The sequence below is a fragment of the Rattus norvegicus genome, chromosome 9 (assembly GCF_036323735.1).
Source record: "Rattus norvegicus strain BN/NHsdMcwi chromosome 9, GRCr8, whole genome shotgun sequence".
NCBI lineage: Eukaryota > Metazoa > Chordata > Mammalia > Rodentia > Muridae > Rattus > Rattus norvegicus.
The window spans coordinates 34100325-34114865 of NC_086027.1; the positions used below are offsets into that span (position 1 = coordinate 34100325).

The 14541-nt window shown below is 43.4% G+C and overlaps 1 protein-coding gene across 2 annotated transcripts in view; it reads left to right on the forward strand.

Annotated features, from left to right (window-relative positions):
- Positions 1–14541, forward strand: part of Col9a1 (collagen type IX alpha 1 chain) — an 83189-nt gene that overhangs the window by 18961 nt on the left and 49687 nt on the right. The window contains 12 exon segments of one of the 2 annotated variants that reach the window (NM_001100842.1): positions 656–739; positions 1503–1523; positions 2912–2986; positions 3320–3355; positions 3471–3533; positions 7793–7846; positions 8121–8156; positions 10629–10652; positions 11023–11076; positions 12645–12698; positions 13539–13571; positions 14344–14400. In NM_001100842.1, coding sequence (NP_001094312.1) covers positions 656–739; positions 1503–1523; positions 2912–2986; positions 3320–3355; positions 3471–3533; positions 7793–7846; positions 8121–8156; positions 10629–10652; positions 11023–11076; positions 12645–12698; positions 13539–13571; positions 14344–14400 — 591 coding nt within the window. 2 annotated transcript variants of the gene reach the window in all.

The window sequence follows — 14541 nt, forward strand, 5'->3', positions numbered from 1 at the left end:
GAGAGAATCAGACATTATTTGCACTGGCTTTTAAGTCTTTAGAAGTTTATCTCTCTTTAAATACTGAACAATAGTATCCAGTATTTGAATAGTTTGAGCCCCCCTTCCACTGCCATCAAGTTCTAGATTTCTCTACCTCTCCATGGGGATGTTTCCTCCAGGACTACATTTTATTTCTTCCATTTGTGGTCTCTGCAGTGACCTCTTGCTATATCTGTCTTTGATCTCGCAGGTGAAGTTTTAGCAGAAGTATTTCCCGTGGACGGGATAGGCCTGCTTCTCAGGGCATTCTTTGACGCTTCTTCCTGGCTAGTGCTTTGGACACTTTTTTGTCCTCTGTGTACCTCATTTTAATAGCATCTACTTCTGGAAGTTGTGGTGAGGACAGAAATCGGAAGTCAGCACCAGTGGTCTGATTCCAGGAATCAAAATGAAGGTATCCTTGGTGGGAGCACCAAGACAGAGGAATTTGGGGAGGCCGCCAGCCATCTCCGTTAGAAATTGTGCTCAGGCAAAAGCTAGGGCCGTGCTTCACTGAGCTAAGTTCAAACGGCTTCCGTTCTAGTAAGGATTACAGACCACACTGAACAGCCACAACAACCAACGACAACGCTACTCCTCTGGACGTAACCCGTACTGTGTTGCTTTTCACCAGTTTGAACTCCAGTGGATGCTGATTCACTGTGACCCCCTGAGACCCCGGAGAGAGACGTGCCATGAACTGCCAGTCAGAATCACAGTGAGTGCTCGAAGCCCCTGCTATAGCCGCTTCTCCCCAGGTCACTGTCTAGACGTTTGCTAGTCTCTCTGCGTGTGTCTCTTTCCCTGGAGTAGTGCTTTGCTGTACTGAGTAGCTTTGAATTGAAGAAACACAAGTTCTCCTTGCAACTTGGCTGTAGGAACCATCACCAACAGACCTGTGTCTGGTTCTCCGTTTGGTGGCTTACCTGCTTACCATCACCACTTGGAAGTGTCTCTGCAGGAGAACTGGGGAGGGGGTCTGCTCCCCTGTAGGGCACAGACCCTTGGCAGACTCTGGGGACAGCCAGAGGCTACACTGAGGAGGGTGGGGTTGAGGAAGAACTGTGCATTTAGGTCTTGGTGCAGTTGCCAGGAAAGGGTTAACGGGGACTGTTGTCATTCTATCCCTCCTCCCGGCCAGTTTGCTCTCCTCCAATCCCCAGGACCCTCTCCAGGGCCATTCATAAAGAGAAGGAACCCAGGTCCCCTTGGCCAGTCACCTTTGCAACCACTACCCTGGGTGGATTAGGAGGTCCAAGTGCCGTTTTATGCATTTAGCGGGGTCTAGAAGTCTAGAGGGCATCGGGCTGCAGAGCCAGGCCAGAGGATTGGCAGAGAGCAACAGGGATGGCCTGGACTGCCTGGGGAAGAGGAGCACTTGGGTTGTCACTGATGCTGTCGGGGCTTCGCTTATGTGCTGCTCAAGTAAGTTGTGCGACTTTGCCGGGCACCTTACTTTTCTCCATCTTTTTTGTCCGCAGACCAGCCAGACCACCGATGAGGTAAGCTGGGGTCAAAAAAATTAAAACACTCCGCTTCCCAAGCATGTGACAGGAAAAGTAGGTGGTGGTGAAGCTGTCCTGGTTGCGAGAAGCCATGGAATACCCTCAGAGCTCCCAGGCCAGCTCCCCTGCAGCCTGAAGCACCTCCAGCAAGTGCTTATGGGTAGCCCCCGATGATCCTTCGATGTGGGGGAAAGGGGCTGTTTCCCCACTTGGACTCTAAAGGCACTGAGGGTGACCCATGATTCAAGACTAGGGCTTACACATTTGCTGTTTGTTCTTGTTTCTTACCTCTTCCCTCAACCCTGGGTCACGCTCAAAAAATTCAGAAAAGCCTTCTCTAGCTCCTGCTGCTGTAGAAAAACCACTAAACCTCGAGATTCTGCTAGCGATTTAGGACTGAAGCCTGGTAGCCCTGTATCCACCAGAACTCCAGCAACTTCTCCCTAGACTGCCCCCCTCCCGCCCCCTTCCCCTGGCTCCTGGCAGGGAGGCCAGGGAAGGTTTGAGGTTTCACTTACAGAGACCCCATTGTAACCTGTCTGGTCCTTGGAGTTCAGGAAAACAAAGTCTTTCCTGATTAAAGCAGCCTTTCCCTCTCTCTCTCTCTCCCTTTCCCCCTCCTCCCTCTAGAAGCAGAGGGGGAGGAAAAAAAGTGTTCCCTAAAGCAACACGTTTATACTGTTTCAGGCGCCAGTATTCCCTGTAGACCTGTCAAAACAGCTGTCTGCAAGCGACACAAGGCCTCACAAGCTAAGGGTCTGTTAGAAATTTGTGTAGCTTTTGAAGCGAGGTGCAAAGACCTCTTGTCAGGGAGTGTCACTGCTGGTGGAAGTGAAATGAGGTCAGGCTCCTGAATGCAAGGCTCTCCTGCCGCATACCTCCCAAACCTACTGCCCCCCCCCACCGTCCCCCAACTCGGCTCCCAGTCTACTGGACAAAGAAAGGCTTGCGGTGGTAAAGTAACTGTTTGTCCTGGGGCTGATTCAGTCTTACCTGCTCTGTTTGAGACAAATGACTGATCGGCAGTGGAGGTATCGAATGACCCTGATACTTATTTCTTAACTCCCTTTGGCTGTAAGTGGACATTAGATATCCATCCCCCTTCTTTTTAATGTATTCTGGGTAGGCGAGGCCCAGTGAACTCCCCTTCCATTTAAAGACATCCACTCTTCTGTTTCTCCTTGGACAGTTTACCTAGTGGAATGTTGGAAACACTGTTTTGGTTCAAAAACCTATCTACCAGAGAGGCGTCTTTGCCGATGTGTGTGTGTGTGTGTGTGTGTGTGTGTGTGTGTGTGTGTGTGTGTGTGTAGGGAATAAGGACCCAGCGTGCTTGCTCTGTGTGCACGTTATTCTCCACTAACCCTTGCATTGTTTTTTGGCAGAGAGGTCCTCCGGGTGAGCAGGGGCCTCCGGGGCCTCCCGGGCCTCCTGGAGTTCCGGGCATAGATGGTATTGATGTAAGTTTCTATGTCCTTTGTTCTCTAACCCATCCCTTTTTCATTATTTCTTCAGCTTTGGATGGCTTGTTAGAAAGGGCCAGGTGGCCCCTTCCTCCCTGTCACTCCCATAGAACTAATACTGGCGGTAGTGAAAGTTCTAGATTTAATACTGTAGCTTGGGAATTGTTAGAAAAGAGACTAGTTCTGTGCCTGTGGACCCTTGGGACAGCAACTATCTTTAGAGCCTGGCTTCTGCCAACATCTTTGTGGTGCGCATGCCCGAGACTCTTTGGTGGGACCTCAGGTACTCTTACTCACGCATTACTTTTACTCCTTTCTCTGTGTCTGCAGGGTGACCGAGGTCCAAAGGGTCCCCCCGGACCTCCGGTAAGTTGATTGGCATCATGGTGCCACACTTCCTTCCTTAAGTTGTGTTTTGTAGACGTGGGTGTGTTTGAAGAATCTCAACTTTGCTTCATTTTTTTCTCTCTCCGCTGCTCAGGGTCCTCCTGGAGACCCGGGCAAGCCAGGAGCACCAGGCAAGCCAGGCACTCCAGGAGCTGATGTGAGTATAGAGTGCTAGTGTGTGTGCGTGGAGGGTGGGGGGGAGGAAGGGGGAGGGAGAGGAGAGACAGAGGGCGGGGGGAGAAACATTGTGGTGCCCTGCAAAATGTCCTGTGAAGGTTGAAGTCAGCGGTTCTAGTCTCTAACAGTCACTCTCTATTCAGCCTATAAACTGTCACCTCCACTGCCTGCATAGGGAAGAAGGTGATGGCATATGGGTGCTGGTCGGTGCTGGTGCTGCTCTTCCTGAGGACCAGGGTTCAATCCCCAGCACCCACAGGGCAGCTCACAACCGTTCCAGATCTGAGGCTCTCTTTTGGTCTCTGGGAAATTCAACCAACGAACATGGTGCACGAGTACACATATAGGCAAAACACCCAACACACACAAAATAAGAAAATAATTTTAAAATTCAGGGAAAAACCCAACACCAACAGAAAACAGGGTGGGCATAGGAAAGAACAGAAAGTATTTCAATTCCCAGGAATGCTTTTTTTTTAAATGAAAGTTTGCTCAGGGTGCCGAGTGTGTTGGGATACAGTAGGGGCAGGAAGTTCTTGGCACAGATAAACAAGACATTAAAAATCAGCTTGGAAAATGGGAAGTTAAAAATCAGTTTGGGAAGTCATTCAGATGCTCAACTACATGGTAAATGCTATTTCTCCAGAGTGACATAAGTTCGGCTTTCTCAGCACCCCCTCTCCCCCCACAGCTGCGCATAGTTGCCTTGGTCCTTCCTGAGAACCTGATTTTATCTCTGGCTTGCAAAGAGATGGCATTTATTTCCCAGGGTTCCTTAAAGTCACCTTCCCAACCAACTATCACTTGTTTTGCAAACCCTCCAGGCTTTTCTAAAGAAAGAAAGCACCCCCAAACATGCACCTGTCATTTCCAAGAGGTTTTGCAAGTTTTTAAAAGCTCCATTGTTCTGAGAGAACAAACCAGCTACATTTTAGCTGTTACTCAGACACGCCTCTTCTGCTGCGATTTGCTTGGTGAGGGCGTATATTTTTCCGTGTTATTTAGTGTTTCAGGAGACAGACTTTGTCTTACAGTTCAAAACTCCTAGCTTAATTTCTTTTTCTTTTGTGGGTTTCAAATGGCAACGCATAAGCATCTAGGTGTTTGGATACAAATGAGGTTATGTAACTTACTGGCTATCGAGGTCTTAGAGAGCGAATTATTTGAAATCATCAACTCATAGGAAAATTGTCTGACAACTCTAGGCCACTAGGTCAGTTCCTAATGTAATATAAGCTGACTTTCTATTTTGCTTTTGAACTTCTGCCAGCCTTTTGTTTTGGAGGAAGAGAAAGTTTCTGATTAGATTTTTAAAAATGTAGTTGAAACATAAACCATTCATCTGAAATTCTGTCTTCCTGTTGATTTCAGACAGAATGCTGGGCGTAACTGTCCCTCAGACTATCTGTTTGCTTATGTATATAAGATCTTGCTGAGCAGACTTGCTGGACCTGCGACTCAAAATCCTGCCTCCAGTGTTAGAAAATTATAGGCATGCACCACGGGGCCCAGCTAGTTCCTCAGATTAATGGTGCTTTTTAAACTTGCTTAACCACTCTTTTTTTTTAATAACTCAAATCAGAAAAAAATCCCCCCTGCTTTCTTAACATTATGTATTCCTATTTGGATAAACACATGAACATGCTTTGAAATTTGTAATAGATTGGGAAAACAAATACACAGTTCTTCTTTGTCTATATTGATAGCTCCGTAGTGCGAAAAAGACATTATAATATCAGAAGTCGTACAGGCTTCTTAGAGCATTACCTTTGACCCTGAAATGGTCCATAAGAAGAAACCCAGGACAGAAGAAGAAAGCACAAGACAGAGGGAAAAAGAGGTGGGAAAAAGGGAGAAACCCCCCACACACACCAGCATTTTAGCATTCCTTAGATCTGAGAGAACTTAGCTGTGGTCTTTTCATGCTTGGAGTATTTCCCTCAAGCACCATCTCAGATACTACCCCCTTTGGCTTTACCCTCACCTAGAAAGTAGATCATTCTAATGCTATTTTCCCATAAAAAGGAAAGTGAAAAACTTATAAGGTTAAATAATTTCCTCGGAGATCCAGAGTTATGTACCTGCTAAGACCACAGAGACTTTTGTATTTATTGAATTCATTTTAGGCAATTCAGGTCTTTCTCTAGGAGATACCAATGAGGTTCTTAATCTGTCTATGGTCTTGGCATCCGAATGGGCTGGGTTTCATCTTCTTAATAGATGAGTGGTTGGGAAGAATAGAGAAAAAGAGTGATAGTAGATGTTTTAGTCCCCATGTTACCAGCTAGGATGAAGGACACATACTACAGTAAAAGTGTTGAAAATCACTTACAATTGGCATTCAATGATTGCGTGTAAATACTTTAATGTATCATCTCCTTCAACCTTTGATCAGAGTCACTTGTGACTGCTGCAGATGGGGAGTTTTCTTATTCCCCTCTCATTGAGTTGATGTTAAAGCCTTTCACTGTAACTGAGAAAGGACGTTTCTGAGAACAGTGAGAAGTAACCCCCTCAGAGCGTACCAACCACTCTGCCCAAAGCTCAGAGAATAAAACACTTAGGGAGGCCTGGAAGAGCTCTTTGGACAGTGAACTGAGGGACCTTGATCTCCAATCTCTTTGTCTTCTGCTCTTCATTTCACTGTGAAACTTATCTTTTTGGTGATGTTTAACAAAATGACAGTTGGAGGAGTCGTTTGTCAGAATCCAAGAGTGGGACCCCGTTTCCCATGTGCAGTAGATTTTTGGTAGACTTGTATTACAGCTGTGCTTCTAGTGGTGCGCCCTGTTGCCCTCAGCTGAGCTGCTGGGATGCTGGCAGGAAATAAGAAATGGTGGCGACCCCTGACAAATGGTGGTGGGAAGGCTCACGGCACAGCTCCGATATTATTCTATATGGAGGTCTGTCTGCATAAACATTCATATGAAGGCAATTCCCCCTGCCATTGGAGAGATTACTCCTCTGTAATACCTTTGAAATTAGATTTAGAGGGTTTTATTGCAAATTGGATTTTGAAAATTGTGCATGCCGTGTGTGCTCGCTGTATCTCCAGTCCCGCCTCCCTGCACCCATCAAAGCTGAATTTTCCTTTCTTTTGTTGTCAAGCAGAATAGAGACACTGGAGTCTGCCTATAACCTTGTATCCAAAGGACCAACTATGTTACATTGTGGACAATGATCCATAGAGGGATTACTGCAGGTGCTGTTTGCTTGAGGATGCTCAGAAAGCCCTGTTAACTGTTTTCTTCTTACAGGACCCAAATAAGACAGGGAGAAGAAGTGCAATCACGTATAGGGGCTATGGTTAAACTTTGTGACGCCATCTAGGCATGACGTGAGATGCTTTTCATTCTGTGAATGGACAAAGCCTGCAGCTCTCGGAGATGTTTCACAGCAGGAGTAGTTAATTAAAACATTATTCTGAAAGGTCAATGTTTATGAAGATGGCCAGGCGTCGAAAGAATCCGAGGAGGCAAAGAAGTGTCACGTTGTGGTTAATAACCAGATTTGGCTTGTTATCATGGTTCCATTTCTTCTTTTTATGGAAGAAGATGATGACATAAGTATTAATAGAAATGATAAAATGGATAGAAAATGCATTTAATACATCTTAGCATGAGATATGACGGCTAGACAAAGACTCTAGGCTTAAGCTATGCAGCGCGGGTAGTACACATTGTTACATGTTTTTACTAGGGAAAATGCATGCTTTCAAGCTCTTTTAAACTAAAAGTTAATATTCTTCACTAAGTTATCGGTTTGCTAGAAAACGGCTGGAGGGTTTAAAATGATTTGTATTTATTCCACATTAAGAAAATGTTGCATTAGCTTTCAAGGCATTGTGGTTCCACATCTAGAAAGACACATGATATTTTTATTTTGTAGGTAAAGTATTTACATAAATCTGGCAAATGGGTGGAGTCAATGTCCATTTGGCTCAACTGAAGAGCACTGCAACTGTTACGTTGTATTTTCTCAAAGCAGAGGTTTAAAAATCCCATTAAACTGTTGAACCCGAGACAGTGCAGTTACTAAACTGACAAATTTTCAACAGAAGCCAAAAGCAGAGTCTATGGTAAATGTTTTAAAAGAGGGATCTATTGGAAAGTATCACTTCATCAGTACTCGTGTTACCCATGGGCTACCAAACTACACATAACTAGTTAAAAACTTTCCTCAGTGTTATTTTCTAGGGCTCTTATGAGAGTACTGACACTATTTTTCTTGCTTCATTAGGGATTAACAGGACCTGATGGGTCCCCGGGCTCCGTTGGACCAAGGGGACAAAAAGTAAGTTAGCTATCACAAATATTTATACAGTGTCCTCAAATGCCAACAAAAATGCCTCAGAAGAAAGGCATTCGATTTCGGAAGTCAACTGAAACACTGAGCGTCAGGTGGACTGTATTAATGATGTTGGTATCCATTCAATTTGCATAAATTCATATTTGTGCTACAAAGAGTAGGTAGTATGAAGAGTGCATATGTGGCAAATACTACAGTGAAGCGATTTATTTATTTATTTATTTATTTATTTATTTATTTATTTATTTATTAATTTTAGGGAGAACCTGGTGTGCCTGGGTCTCGTGGATTTCCAGTAAGTATTCTAAGCAGTAAAGCAGCAAAACTAAAAATGCATCTTTAGGTAAAACTCTGCCACAGTGAGGAAAAGTGCAACGCAGTGTTCTATATAACACGCAAGGCAAAGGGCATATGACTTATTCTATATAACTATACATAGTAGGCATATATGTACCTATTGTGAGTAGAAGAGCTTAAATGTATGGAATAAAATAAACATCCATATCAGGTGAGATTTCTTAACATAATTTAATTTTGAGACAGAGTCGGATCCTCTCGCCAGGCTGACCTGGAGTCCACCATGTAGTCCAGGATGGCTTCAGTGATCTTTCTGCCTCAGCCTCCTGGGGGCTGGGATTACAGATTTGAGCCACATTGCCTAGGTGTAACTGCTGGTTCTATCTCAATGCCAGAAAACATTCCTTGAGCAATAATAGCAATAATCCAGGCATGGTTTAATAATTTAACTCTCAGCCGTGCATCCGGCCACTCACAGCTGCATATCTGATAAAATCTCAACCAAGGAGCTAGCTCTTCACTCGCCTTGGCCCCACGTCGCTCAACAGGGAAGTGCAGTGTTCTCTCTGCATGTGCGCATGTGCGCACATGTGTGTGTGTGTGTGTGTGTGTGTGTGTGTGTGTGCTCATGTGCTCGCGTACACGTGCTTTCTAGACTCGCTTCTCCCTTCTTGCTTGCTCTTGGCTCCCTTGGCTGTTGTCTCTTGACCTCCTTTGTTTTGCTTCCTATTATCAACCCTTCCCTTTCTTCCTTTCTTCCTTTCTTCTCTCTTTCTTTCTTTCTTTCTTTCTTTCTTTCTTTCTTTCTTCCTTTCTTTCATTAATTGGCTATTTTATTTATTTGCATTTCAATTGTTGTCCCCCTTCCTGGTCTCCCCTCCACAAACCCCCATCCTAGCCCCCTCCCCTTTGCCTCTAAGAGGGTGCTCCCCCACTCACCCCTTTCTATGGGCTCCCAAGACAGTTGCACTTCTGCTTTTTAGATCATGATTGCATGGATCTATATAAAATCTAGGACTCCTAACAAGAACAAAATAAAAAAACGGTGATGCTTGTCTTTCTGTACTGGCTGGTTTTGTGTGTTAATGTGACACAAGCTAGAGTCATCAGAGAGGATGGAGCCTCAGTTGAGGAAACGCCTCCATGAGATCCAGCTGTAAGGCATTTTCTCAACTAGTGATCTATGGAAAAGTCCCAGCTTATGGTGGATGCTGCCATCCCTGGGCTGGTTGTCCTGCTTCTATAAGAAGTCAGGCTGAGCAAGCCAAGAAAAGCAAGCCAGTAAGCAGCACTCCTCCATGGCATCAGCTCCTACCTACAGCTTTTTCCTTGTTTGAGTTTCTGTCCTGACTTCCTTTCTTTGTTGATGAACAGCAATGTGGAATTGTAAACTGAACAAACCCTTTCCTCCCTGACTTGATGTTTTGGTTTTGGTGTTTTGTCTCAGTAAAACACTTTCTGAGACTGACTTGTTTGTTTTATTAGTTATGCCTGATTCCCTGCTTGTTGGAGTTTGTTGTGTACTGCTCTCTGTGTTGGGAATTGAGATGGGATGGATAAACATGTGGCTTCAACCCATAACTGTGTATAGTCTGGTGTGAACACAGGACATGAAAGACAGGGGAGAGGGAGGTAAAATGAGAAGCTTTAAAACCAAATAGCATATTCCATAGAGATCCCTTACTGCAGGAATGATACCAAGTTAATTTAAATATCTACTATACTTAGTGTGTGGAAATATAACAATACTGTTAAAGAGAAATATCTTTATTGTAACAATTTACTTTTTATTTATGTGTGCATGAGCCTGCATGAATTCATGTGTATTATGTGCATGCAAGTACCTTTGGAAGCCAGAGCCTTGCATTCCCTGGGATTTCCATTGTAGATTGTGTAAACCACTTGATGTCAGCCCTGGGAACAGAATTTGTGTCCTCTCGAAGGGCTCCCAGCACTTGCAACCAAGGAGCTATCTCTCTAGTCCAATACTCTGAAAAAAAATGACCTCTTTGCCCCTCTGTGCCTATTACTTGCCTGAGCCTAATATCATTTATTACCCCCCATAAAGCTGTGTTGTCTTTAATGTAGGTTTGGTATACAGAGGAAGAAAATCTTTTAGTTATCTGGTTGTGAGGCACCTCGTTGAGTGAGGCTAAGCACGAACAGCTTCTTCCCTTCTGTGTGGGAGGGAGAGCACGCACAGATTCTTTGAATTTCTGTTTAAAAGCCTTAGCGAAATGGTACTGGTCAGCATAGAATCAAAGGAAGGCTTGCGGGCCAGAAACAAGCTTCTGGCTTCATCTGAGGCAGAGTGACATTGCTCCTCCAATCCAGAGTTTTCTTTTTCTTTTTATATAAGTTGTCTACTTACAGGGTGGGAGAGTGTCAGCTCCTGTGAATTGAGCCATGTCTCTATGTTTCTATGACATTTAAAGCACAAGCCATAACTATTCTTAACTTGGTCTTTTAGGGCCGTGGCATTCCAGGACCCCCTGTAAGTATTGTTTCATTGTTTATTTTTAAAATTCTAGGAAATGTTCTATTTCTAAACGTCTGACCTGACCCTGTATCTACTACACTAACCAGTGGGGCTTATAGACCTGCCTATATCATGTTACATAGTTCCTAAGGACAGGACCCCTGTTCTGCCAAATTGGGATACCAAACACCAAATAGGAAATTACCAACTTAGGAAATCTCTGTTTCCTACTAGAGTTTCGTTAAATGAATTATTGTCTCGCTGCAAGCCAGCACTAGCAAAGATAGATAATTCTAAGCCTGTGTCTTATCATCTTTGGTAGCATTTGTGGTGGGCTGCAAATGTATGCATAAATCGGTTTGTCCTTCTGTTTTGTTGGCTTCAGGGCCCTCCTGGGACCACAGGACTTCCTGGAGAACTTGGCCGAGTAGGCCCTGCTGTGAGTACCCTCGTGCATTTTGATTGACGTTTGCAAATTTGAAAGAAAGCGCTAGGAGCATCCTCCCCACTGTCCACGTCCTCCCGAAATTCCAAACAGTGTAGATGAATTTTATTTCAGTGAAGCATGGCTTTCTGACTTCCAGATTGAATTTCAAATTAGGGGGTATCATCCACTGTTACACTGTCTTCTAGGATTGGGACTCAGTGGCTTTCGTGCTAAAAATATTTATGTGAAATTAAACAATAGCGCTCGGTTATCACTATGCATATTCGTTGTTGTAAAATTATATTAAAAGGCTGTCTTTTACCCCCTCTAGATCTGGCACTGTAGTGCCCCAAGATGTCTGGTAGATATCTTACCAGAAACACACATCCCAATTCCAATTCCAGCCACCACACACTCTCTTAACTTAATTCTCCACAAGAAAGAACACACAGCACAATAACCTCTGATCCAATTGATAAGATACAATCACCCACCTAAACATGCAAAGCCCTGTACACATCCATCCCTTAAGAATATTACAAAACAACCTGTAAATACACAGAATGGAATCTTAACGTCAGCCTCCATGTTCTCTCTGCAGCTTCTTCTCTCTTCTCCTCCAGTCTCTAGTCTCTTCCAGTTCCAGTCTCCTCTTCCCTCAAACTTTTCTCTGGCCCATCCTTCCTTCTCATCCAATGACAGGCCTTGTTCTATCTAGTACCTGCCTTCACCTGTATGACAATCCTACACATATTTAAAGTAGATGCATTGAATTATAATCAGAATTGAATTATAATTCGAAAGAAAGTAAACTTGATTGAGAAAATTGTCAATAAGAGGTGTCTCATGTGCTATTCTGTAAACATTTAAATATGTTGAAGAACTGGTGCTATGATAAGGTATGAAACTAAAAGTTCATTGAGGAAAGGGGTCAGGTCACAGCTATCTTTCTTCTGTACGTATGTTTTCCTGTTCCTTGCATACATTGCTACGAATGAATGGATACAAACAATCACATATTTGGAACAACCATGATGCTCCTGACTTTTCATGCACACTATTGAGAAGGGAAACGTGACAACAGTAAGCCCAGAGTAACTAGACCCGCTTCCAGTGAATGGCTTATTTGAACTTAGCGATCATTGCAAGCGTACAGTGACCAAGCAGGGTGGGTGGATAGTGGAAGGAGCTTGGTGGACAGTGGAAGGAAGACCCGGGTTTGCAGAGATAGACCCTCTGCTCTCGGCTTGAACACAAGTTCTCTTTTGCTTTAGTTGTCTGAATGGCTCTAGTAACATGGGGTACTCTGGTTCATCTGTAGGCCAGCTGGGACAACGCATGGGTTTTCTGGTTTGTGTTTCAAGAGGGTAGAGTTATTATCCTATGGATGGTTGATTTATGTTTTCCTCTGTGTATTTTCTACCTTGGTGTGGCCAGAATTCCTTCATTTGGGTTTGGTGGCAGGCCAATGACTGCCTGAGTTCTGCTAGACTTTTGAGTAATATCATTCTCTCATGGCTTCATGTTTCTGTGTTCTAAACCTTGTGTAACTTCTTTGTCTCTATTTTGAAATGACCTAGGGCGACCCTGGGAAAAGAGGACCACCTGGTCCTCCTGGACCCCCAGGACCTAGTGTAAGTAATTTTCAGTTTACCTTTCTTTTGCCTCTGAGAGTAGGGGCTGAAGAAACCACAGAAACAAACATGGAAGTGTCTATTAATTAAACCATTGCTTTCCAGTTTCAAAATGGCTACTGTTCTTTTGGTCTCTTCTCTTCTCTTCTCTTCTCTTCTCTTCTCTTCTCTTCTCTTCTCTTCTCTTCTCTTCTCTTCTCTTCTCTTCTCTTCTTTCTCTCCTCTCCTCTCCTCTCCTCTCCTCCCTTCCCTTCCCTCCTCCCCTCCCCTCCCTTCCCCTTCTTCCCTCCCCGTTCCCTTCCTCCCTCCCCCCATTACTCTCTCTCTTTCTTAATCCATTCATAGCCTGGTTCATTTTAGGATAATAGAGGAACCCCATTAATCTAAAACATGGTTCCCTCAGAAGATACCATATTTGTTTGGAGCCCTTTAATAGTTGCAATTTCTTACGTGTTCAAAACTTTGATTTGCAGAAGAAGCATTTTTGGGCAAATTAGTTCTTGCTCAGTTTTTTATAGTAGAAATAAGAAAAATAGTTGGAGTGTGTGATACTCTATGTCTTTACTTACCTCTCAGAGTGCCCTACTTTGTATTGCCAGACATTCAGCCTCTTAAATAGATAAACAGCTATCTTATTTAGGGATAAGATTTAGGGATCTTCGAAGGTATTGCCCATCAATCAAGTCTTCAAACATTAACATATATAGTATGTTTCTGTTTTTCCCTTGTAACTTATAAAACTGATATTCTTATATTTTCAAACATCGAAAACTTCAATTGTTCATATCAAAATCAATCATCTACTTTATTCTTAACTTTTTTTTGTTTTACTTACCTTAGGGAACAATTGGATTTCATGATGGAGACCCATTGGTAAGGTTTTTCTTATTAATACAATATGCCTTGCAATGTTTTCTTATTAGCATATACTAATATGAAACAATGGATTCAATCATGATGTTTTATACATGTGTACAAGACAATGGTTTTAAATTCAAAGACCAGATAGTCTTCAGATGATCTTTGAAAGGATCTGACTGGAATATACTAGACTTTCATGTTTCACATTAACCTACACCACAGAGCCATGCGGGGCTTGAGGACGGATGGCTTGTATAGCCTCAGGTGGTGTTAGGTTTCTCACTAGAGAACGATTTCTGCTTCTTTTTCAGCCTTTGGCTCTATTCCATGGCGTGGTTTTTCACTGGAGTACTTTAGTTTTGGGAGGTGCTTTATGTTCAGAGGAGGAGTCAAATGCTGGTGGTAAAGTGCTCCAATGTTATTTTGTCTCCCATAGTGAAAGGCCGTGACCTTAGGATGGGGTTGTTTCAGTATAGAAGGGAGCAAGCAGACAAAGCTATGGTATAATCCACTGCTAAGAATTTCATTTCTTTTATTAAATCCGAGGTAAATACGACATTTTAACATGTAACATGAAGAAGATTAGCATGTGGCAGGGTATCTATTGAATGCTTTGTGCTTTTCTATATTTAAAAATAAAAACTAAAGAGAGAGCGATTCAGGATTATTTAATAATTATTATTGCTTTGGTGTTTTTAGTTGGACTCCTTGAAAAAGATTCCGTCTTGTCACAAAATGGGTGCTCTGGTTTACCTCTCTCTCTCTTCTTTTCTCTCCCTTTCAGTGCCCCAATTCCTGCCCACCAGGTCGCTCTGGCTATCCAGGCCTACCAGGCATGAGAGTAAGAATAATTTTGTTATTCTATCCTCAAGGGGATTATATTCAGAGAAAGAGAGGACCACCTAACCACTGGCCTTAGATGGATTAGTCGAGTCTGTCTTTGTTTTCTCTGTGTGCAGTACAAAATCACCCAGGAAGTTCT